Source organism: Galeopterus variegatus, unplaced genomic scaffold (assembly GCF_000696425.1).
Source record: "Galeopterus variegatus unplaced genomic scaffold, G_variegatus-3.0.2 Scaffold319, whole genome shotgun sequence".
In the NCBI taxonomy this organism is placed as follows: domain Eukaryota; kingdom Metazoa; phylum Chordata; class Mammalia; order Dermoptera; family Cynocephalidae; genus Galeopterus; species Galeopterus variegatus.
In genome coordinates, this window is record NW_007726430.1 from 134,352 (window position 1) to 142,824 (window position 8,473).

Consider the following 8,473-nt stretch of genomic DNA (forward strand, 5'->3'; position numbering starts at 1 on the left):
CGGGGCCCGCCCTCTCCACACACCCCCTCCCGCCGTTGCAGGGGAAAGGGGACGCGCCGCCCAGGGGGCCGGGCTCCCGGGTCGCCGCCGCCAACCCGCAGGGCGGAGCGCTGCCCCACGGCCAGGCCGACTGGTGGGCGCTGGGCCTGAAGGAGGGAGCAGGACACGAGCTCTGAAATTCACTTTATTGCACGCGTTTTGGGGCGTGGGGACACCTGGGAAGGAAGCAGGGAGGACACGGCAGACCCTATAGCAGGCCCTATCCAAGTGAGCCCCTCAGGGGCTGGGGACTTAGGGAGGCCTGGGTGGTGGCTGCTGCTGCCTCTGCAGTCGCTCCTGCTGGAAACTGGCTCTGTTGGCCCTGGAGGAGAGAACACCTGAGTGGTCGGGACAGGCATCCTAGAGAGTGGTGTCAGGACAGGGAGCAGGGGGGCAGGATAAAGGACAGACCTGGCCCGTGCCCGTGTGTCGTTGTAGATGGCTGTGATGATCCGATCCTTTTCATCCATGAAGCTACGGTGCACCTGCTCCAACTTCCTGCAAGGGGGTTACAGTTAACCCTGGGACTCCACTCTTTGCTGTCCTTCAAGTCCTGTCCCCCACCGCCAACTCTAGGTTCTCACAGCTTCACATCTGTGGGGACTTCAGCCTAACTCCGCCTGTGACAGGTGGGGAGAGGGGCACAGAATGGCCTGGGCTTGTGCAGGGTCCAGTGGCACCTAAGTCCCTGGCTGTGCTGCTGAAGGTGGTGACAGCAGCTCTGAACAAAGGGGTGCTCCTCCCAGATGACAAGAAAGGTTGTGCATCTACCTCATCACTGAACTAGGCAGGCTGCTAGTAGTGGGCACTGACATTTAGGTATCTTTGCTGTAGAAAATGACTTGTCATGGCATGTGTGAGTGGCAGGGAGACAGGCGACTGCCAAATGAATGAATGAATGAGGACAGTTACTGGTGAGGCTCAGTTTCAGTGCATTTACTTTTTGTGCATGATTTTGGTTGCCTCCAGCAACCAAAGATTTACATTCAAATTACGAAAACTGAAAATATCAACATTAGCCCTTAGTGCAGCGTTGCCTTTACCAAATAAGGAGAGGCTCCAGAGACTGATTTCATGCAGTTCTTAGCTTTAGAGACACAAGAGTACAGGCCACAGAGTGCTGTGGATGGCTGGCTGACCATTCTTGGATTCACCCACTCTCCTGCCCTCTGCCCATCACCCAGGGAGGACAGGGATGCACCTGAAGGCGGCATAGTGCAGGCCCATGCCTGTCAGCATGAGCAGGATGCAGTACCCCAGCACCTGCTGGTTGTGTTTGTGCTGCTGCTGCCTCGATTCAGGCCCCTGTGGCCTCACACCGTGAAACTGGGCCCAGTATGTGAAGGCGGCATAGTGCAGGCCCATGCCTGTCAGCATGAGCAGGATGCAGTACCCCAGCACCCGCTGGTTGTGTTTGTGCTGCTGCTGCCTCGATTCAGGCCCCTGTGGCCTCACACCGTGAAACTGGGCCCAGTATGGTGCATTAGGGGGCGCCCAGGAGCTGCTGAGAGGCAGAGGAAGGAATAGTGTGGGGATGAGGGTCCCCAGAGACCTGGGAGTGTGGAAAGCTGGGGGCAAGACTACTGTACCTGTGTGTTTGACGAGCAGATTGGGGATGAGCTGTGGCACCTGAAGACTTCGGGGGACTCGCTGAGTGGAGCTGGTGGTCATAGCTACGGCGGCTCTGCTCACGGCTGAGCACACGGTATGCCTCACTCAGCTCCACAAAGCGGCTGTGCAGGGCTGGATTCCCAGGGTCCCGGTCGGGGTGCAGCTGGGATAGGGCAGGATTCCCCTTACCTCCCTTTCCATGTCCCTTCCCAGGACCCATCCTGATGATGTCCACCCACAAGGACTTGTAACACTCCCAGAGGCCCTGCCTGGGCAGTGGCCCTCACTCTCAGGCCTGCCCACCCCTCCAGAATGCCAGACGGTCAAGAAGCACATTCTTGCCTCTCCCCTGGTTCAAGCTCTCCCACCAGCCAGCCCCCTTCTCTTATCATATGTCCTGGTCCTGGTTTCTCAAGAGCAGGCAGGCAGGTCAAGAAAACCAAGCCCAGCCAATCAGACAGGACCCCTGGCTCCTGCCCCCAACCTTTCCTCCCACCTGGCCAGACCTCTGCCCCTTAAGCACCTCCCACTCCCTATGCAGGCTGAAGGAACGTGGCATGAGCCAGAGACACAGATCTACTCCTGGGAACTTGGAAAGCACCCTCATCTGACTCAGATTTCCTTTTCTCCCTCCCTATCTTAGGGGCACTGGTACCTCTTTGGACTTGGTGAAGAAAGCTCGTTTAACTTCATCAGTGCTGGCACCAGGATGCACCCCCAACAGTTCATAATAATTACTGGGAACCGACCTGTGGAGAGAGGCCCAAACCTTCAGGGGCTGAGGGAATTCAGAGGATACCCCTGTCCTTCCCCTCCAGTCTCCCTGGGTCAAACCCTGCAACTCAGCCACCAGGAGCTGAGGAGGCTGAGGCAGATCCCAAGACAGATCTGTGTCCAGATCACCCCTCCCTTTTGCAGTGTTTGAGGCATGGTGCCGGTCAGGATTTCTCAAATTGTAGTCCTCAAACCCCTTGTATCAGAAACACGTGAAAAGCTTGTTTTAAAAAACAGATTCCTGGGGCCGGCCTGTGGCTCGGGAGAGTGCGGTGCTGATAACACCAAGGCCACGGGTTCGGATCCCATATAGGGATGGCCGGTTTGCTCACTGGGTGAGCGTGGTGCTGACACCACCAAGTCAAGGGTTAAGATCCTCTTACCGGTCATCTTTAAAAACAAACAAACAAAAAAACAGATTCCTGAGCCCCACCTCATTCCTCCAGTTCAGAATCTCCAGAGCAGGGCCCAGGAATCTGCATTTCTGTGCCCTACCCCAGGGGTTATGCACAGTGATGCTTGACAACCACTAGAATTATAGAGAAAGCACTGGGTTTGACCTGGGCTTTTCTGATCTGGGGCTGGCTGGTTAGCTCACTTGGGAGAGCGTGGTGCTGGTAACACCACGGTCACGGGTTTGGATCACCGTACTGGCTAGCTGCCACAAAAAAATACCAAAATCCCTTATCTGCCCCTTAACTCACTCTATGCCCTTGGGGGCCATCACTTAATCTCTGATGTTCGGTGTCCTCCGCAGTGAAGGTGAGGGTTACCTGAGACAAGCCTGTAAGGCACCTGATACAGAGCAGAGACCACAACTATCTCAGCACATAGGGCAGCCCTCAACAGAAACCCACCGAACAACCGGGTCTGGGCTTCCGGCGCCCAACTCACCGCTGCCCGGCGGCCGCTCCGAGGAGCCGGGTGGGAGGGCTGCGGGGCCACAGCCGGCACAGGCGCAGGGGCAGCAGGGGCGGCATGGCGGCGAGCGGCAGCTGGGGAAAGGAGGCCACAAAGAAGAGGGCATTGGGACCGAGACGGGGCCAGCGTTCAAGCCCTGCGGGGGCAGAGGGAAGCGGCTGGCCCTCTTTTCTCGCGAAGGAAGACTGACGCAGGACCGGGGGGTCCTCCTGCTCAGGTCCAGATCCCCGTGCCTGGGCCCGCCCCCGCCTCCGACCTAGGCCTCCGGGGCCCTTCCCCGCACTGGCCTCGGTGTCTGGACAACCAGCCCGGGATGCCGAGACCCCCTCCCAACTCAGGGGACTTGGGGGGCGGGAGAAGGAGGGGCCACAGCCAAGCCCCGCCCCGCCTCTCGCGCAGACACTGCGGCCGCCGCCATTTCCTACGCCAATTTAGTCCCTCCCCCGCTCTCTCATTGGCTTAGACGCCAAGACCACGCCCACCACCGGGAAAATGCAGACAGGCGGTGAAGACCCCGCCCCCGCGCACCTATTGGCCTTTGACACCTCGGGGCCACCCACCGAAGCTGAGGCCTGCGGACCTGCTAGACGCCGCCCGCACCCGCCCGGGAGACGGGCGTGGCGGGTCCTGGCACTGACGCTTTCGGCTCAGCCGCCGTCCGTCCCTCCGTTCCGTGGACGTGGCTGTTGCTCCGCTCTGCAGCAAGGCACGTTTCACAGAGCTGCTTCCACCCTATAGTCACGCCGGAGCCCGGCAAAGAAGGCACGGCCCTATCCCCGGCTTGTAGAGGGGAAAACGGAGGCTGGGCTGGGGCTTTTCCCCCCCAAGTCACTTGTCCTGTCCCTCAGCCACCCAGGGCTCTCCCAATGGCCCCTTTCTGTCTCATGGAAACAGCAGATACCAACGGAATCCAAGAATAAAGTCCTTTATTGTCTTCAGAACTGTGGTGACAGGGCTGGGGACCCTAGGCAACTCAGGTGGGACTTCCCTGGACCCGGTTGTAGAGGAGGATGGCGCCTTTGGCCGAGGGGCAGAGCTCAGCCCACATTTCGGTCTCCTGCAATCTCCGTACGTTCTGTGGAGAAACAGAGACCCAGACATCCAGCCCTTACCACATCTCCTGTCGGGTCTGTGCCCAGAATTCCTGAGCCTCAGAGCTCTCTGCACTGCACTGTCCCTAGGGAGACACATTAAGAGAGCTAAATAGGTCTTTGGACCTTTCCCTTGGGCTGAGGGCAAGCCTTCTGACTACGGAGGAAACTCTGAGAGACCTGAGAGGGCCCTTCTGACCCAGCCACTCCCTCCCTGCAAAGCATGCATCACCAGACCACTTTGCAGGCCCCAACCCTGGCTTCCAAGCAAGATGCAGTTGACTGCCCTGCACCTGAGTCTCCACAAAGATGATTCCTGTAGATTCGTGGGCCTCGGGCCCCCCACTCAGGTAGTGCTTCTTCACCTGTTCAGAAGTCAGGCTGCACCTGGACAAGGACGTGAGGGTGGCTCATAGCTGGCCAGCTCCTGCAAGGTCCCTGTGGAGCCCAACTCATACCCTGCCCCTCACCACCCACCTCACCCAGGATCCAGGATCTTGTGCCCCTGAGCCCACTCACTGGACGTAGAACTCGGCACTGGCTCGGCCGGCACTGGTCTCATTGCAGGCGATCCCCAACAGCAGGGGCTGGCTCAGTGTGAACAGCGGCAGGTTCACCTGGGTCCAGAGGGTCCCACCTGTCAGGGCCCAAATCCCTGCTCCTCTCAATGGAGAAGAACCCGCAACCCTTGTACAGCATTTTACAGTTTGTAGATCAAGTGTCCAGCATCAAAGAATTTCAGATCTTGGGCATGTTAATTTTACAGATGGGAAAACCAAAACCAGAGAGACGGAACAAGTTGCCCAGGGTCACCCAGAGGAAGTTGATTTAGTAAGTGGGACTCCCATTTACCCATCTTTCAACCAACGTAGGAGTAGGCAAGACATTTATCTTTGTTTGCACTGGTAAGAGGTAGAACCTGAGACGCAGGGTAGTGGGGGTTAGAATTCCACTCCAAATACATCCAGCTGCAAAGCCAAGCTCTTCCCTCAATGCCAGCCAGATGCCTGCAGACCCTCCCACCAGCCCAGAATTCTGGCAAGTTCTGTCTCCTCCCTTCATACCCTACTCCCTTCATACTCAATACCCTGTCCGGGACACTACTCACTCACCTCATCACAGATCTCCTGAAGGATACTGGAGAAGACCTCACGTACCACCAGCTCCCCAGGGAGGTCTTTGTGCTGGGGGCTGTCACCAGGGCACAGGGCCTGTGAGAGGTCAGGCTCAGTCCTTGCTCCCTACCTGTTCCTGCCCTGTCTTCCCCTACACTTGCTGGCCCTGAGGGCCTGGTGTGGGCACAGCGTAAGAGTCTTGGTGATTCCCTAACCTAGGCCCTCCTTTTCCTGATGGACAACCAGAGGTCCATCTAGGAAGGAGTCACACTGGGGGCTGAAGGTGAGATAGGGTATCATTTTCTTCTGCCCAGTGTGGGCACAGCGTAAGAGTCTTGGTGATTCCCTAACCTAGGCCCTCCTTTTCCTGATGGAGAACCAGAGGTCCATCTAGGAAGGAGTCACACTGGGGGCTGAAGGTGAGATAGGGTATCATTTTCTTCTGCCCCCTCCTCCTCCCCATCTTTCAGCTCAGGGGCAGGAGCAGGGCTGTCCTAAGCAGCTTTCAGAGAAACACCAGACCAATTTTCCCTTTAAGGGTTGAGGACACCAAACCTGGGAGGACTTAGAGATCCAGCTTCCATGAGCTGGCTGGGTCTTTATGCCCAGCCTGGCATCTCACCTGAGGCTCAGGGTGCCCACCAGGAACATCTATCAGCCCAGGGGCCTCAGCCACCTGCCAAGAGCGGCGCAGGAAGACAAGGAAGTCATCAGCGGTGGCTAGTGCAGCACCCACACCCAGTGGGTCTGCCAGATAGGCTTGCTTGTCACCCCAGTCAATGGCCCCTTGCTGTCGCAGCCAGGCAGCTGAGCTGGCCCAGTTGGTGCCCAGGAAGTCTTGGTAGGAAGTAAGGCCCAGGCGCAGAAGCAGCTGTGGCACCGGCGAGTCAATGGGTGCCAGGGTGGCTGAATGCAGGCGGAATTTGGGGGCGTTGAAGAGCCAGGGTTGGGCCTCTAGCCGGGTTTCCCAGACAGCAGTGATGGCCTTGTCCCCGCCTGGCAGTGGGCGACGATCGTGGGCTGGGCTCAACTCAGCCCGTACCTGCTCCAGGGGCAGCCCCCCAGGAGGGCACTGCAGCAGCAGGGACACCTCAGGGTCCATGGTCTTGGACAGGGCAGCTCTGGAGGAAGACACAGACAGGTCTGTCACCCCGGGGGGCCCACCACCACCTCTGGGCCCAGCAGCTGGCCCCCTCTGTCACAAAGCTCCTGAAGGATCCCCCAGCCCTTCTGCACCCCCTGACCATTCCTTGGGCGGTAAAGTGTCCTATCATCGCCAATAGCCCTGAGCCCGGCCGGGTACTGGGGTCTCCCGGGCATCCTGACCATCCAGAAGTCCTGGGTTCAGTCACCCCCAAATGCCCATGTCCTCCCAACCCAGGGGTCCTGCCTCCAAGCCGGGATGCGCCGGGACCCAGAGTACGGAAGCTCTGGAGGAAGACACAGACAGGTCTGTCACCCCGGGGGGCCCACCACCACCTCTGGGCCCAGCAGCTGGCCCCCTCTGTCACAAAGCTCCTGAAGGATCCCCCAGCCCTTCTGCACCCCCTGACCATTCCTTGGGCGGTAAAGTGTCCTATCATCGCCAATAGCCCTGAGCCCGGCCGGGTACTGGGGTCTCCCGGGCATCCTGACCATCCAGAAGTCCTGGGTTCAGTCACCCCCAAATGCCCATGTCCTCCCAACCCAGGGGTCCTGCCTCCAAGCCGGGATGCGCCGGGACCCAGGGTACGGAAGCTCCAGCCTCCAGCGGGGGAACTCACCGGCCGGCAGGGCCCGCGTGCTCCGCCCCTCTCCCCGAAGCGGAAGTGCCCGCCCCTTCTTCCGCAGCTTCTCATTGGCCGGTCCGGGCGCGGTCGGTGACCTGTCTCTGTCCTGGCCTGCCCTGACGCTTCCGCCCTGTCTGCCTGAAAGGCACACCCGCGATCTTGGAGCGCGGGGGACTCGGCTTCCCTGGGCTCCGTCGCTGACAGTGTGACCTTGGGCAAGTCGCCTGCTGCGCCTTAGTTTCCCTGTCCGCACCAGGGATTTGGGGGTGGGAAGCGAATTCAATGAGCTGTGTATCCCTCTTTCAGTTCTTATAGGCTTTGTGACTTTCTGAGCAGGGTGGGACATAGGGGGGTTCTTAAAGTCACTGATCCCCGCAGGTCTTGGCCATGAACTCCTCTGGAGGAAGGAGGCAGGAAGCAGCAGGGCCCAGGGGTAGAAGCGCTCACAGACCCCGGGAACAGGTGCGTTCCTCCCCACCTCCACCCCATGGTGGGAGGACAGGGGAGGGGGACTCGATTCTGAAACCTGGCTCCCTGGAAAATGCTGGTGGAGTTGGGGTGGAGGGCTGATGGGTCATACTATTCCTGGAGACCACAGGGACTCCTCTCCCTCTGGTCTCGCTTTGCCGCAGAGTCACTCAGGATTCAGGGTGGGCAGCAGGGCAGGATCACCATAGAAACCAGGGGCCACAACTGGGCTCTTTCAGGACCGAGATGTGCAGCTGTCGAAGGCCCTATCCTACGTGCTACGCCATGGGGCTTTGAAGCTGGGGCTTCCCATGGGGGCAGGTAAGTGAGGGTCTTGGAGGCTGGGGTGAGGAGTGGCTCCAGCCCAGGGTACAATGTGACCCTGTCTGTGACCCCTCTCCCATGGTTCCCATCTCCGTCTTATGAGGAAGGCACAGAGGGCACTTTGTCCCCCTGGACAGAGAAGACTGAGCCCAGAGCCCCATATCATGACCATGGAAAACTGGGAGAGGAGACCCTGCCTGGGGCAGGCCTGGTGATGCCCCCTCCAGCCAAGTGGTCCAGAAAACACTTACCCTGAGTGTGGGCACTTGGTATTGGGGCAACTGACATTTATTGAGTGTCCACTCTGGACCAGGTACTATGCTAAGCACTGTTCTTCTGACACTCCATGAGACAGATCTTC

The 8,473-nt window shown here is 59.0% G+C and overlaps 2 protein-coding genes across 4 annotated transcripts in view; both read right to left on the reverse strand.

Moving 5' to 3' along the window:
• Positions 1-171: 171 nt before the first annotated feature.
• On the reverse strand, positions 172-3,663 carry DNAJC4 (DnaJ (Hsp40) homolog, subfamily C, member 4). Its single transcript, XM_008567420.1, has 7 exons — positions 3,319-3,663; positions 2,306-2,399; positions 1,629-1,813; positions 1,441-1,543; positions 1,241-1,302; positions 451-537; positions 172-361 (listed from the first exon to the last, which is right to left on the reverse strand). Exons 1-7 carry the CDS (start codon positions 3,402-3,404, stop codon positions 292-294), a joined length of 687 nt encoding a protein of 228 aa, XP_008565642.1. The 5' UTR covers positions 3,405-3,663; the 3' UTR covers positions 172-291.
• Positions 3,664-4,254: 591 nt separating this feature from the next.
• The window catches only part of NUDT22 (nudix (nucleoside diphosphate linked moiety X)-type motif 22), a 5,397-nt gene continuing 1,178 nt past the window's right edge, over positions 4,255-8,473 (reverse strand). The window contains exons 1-6 of one of the 3 annotated variants that reach the window (XM_008567423.1): positions 7,315-7,341; positions 6,174-6,672; positions 5,549-5,647; positions 4,956-5,053; positions 4,730-4,823; positions 4,255-4,420 (exon numbers count right to left, since the gene is read on the reverse strand). In XM_008567423.1, the coding sequence (XP_008565645.1) occupies positions 4,319-4,420; positions 4,730-4,823; positions 4,956-5,053; positions 5,549-5,647; positions 6,174-6,653 (873 nt within the window). In that variant the 5' untranslated portion in view covers positions 6,654-6,672; positions 7,315-7,341 and the 3' untranslated portion in view covers positions 4,255-4,318. Of the gene's footprint in view, positions 4,421-4,729; positions 4,824-4,955; positions 5,054-5,548; positions 5,648-6,173; positions 6,673-7,250; positions 7,342-8,473 lie in introns of those variants that run through there. The other 2 variants (XM_008567422.1, XM_008567424.1) reach the window with 2 other exon arrangements.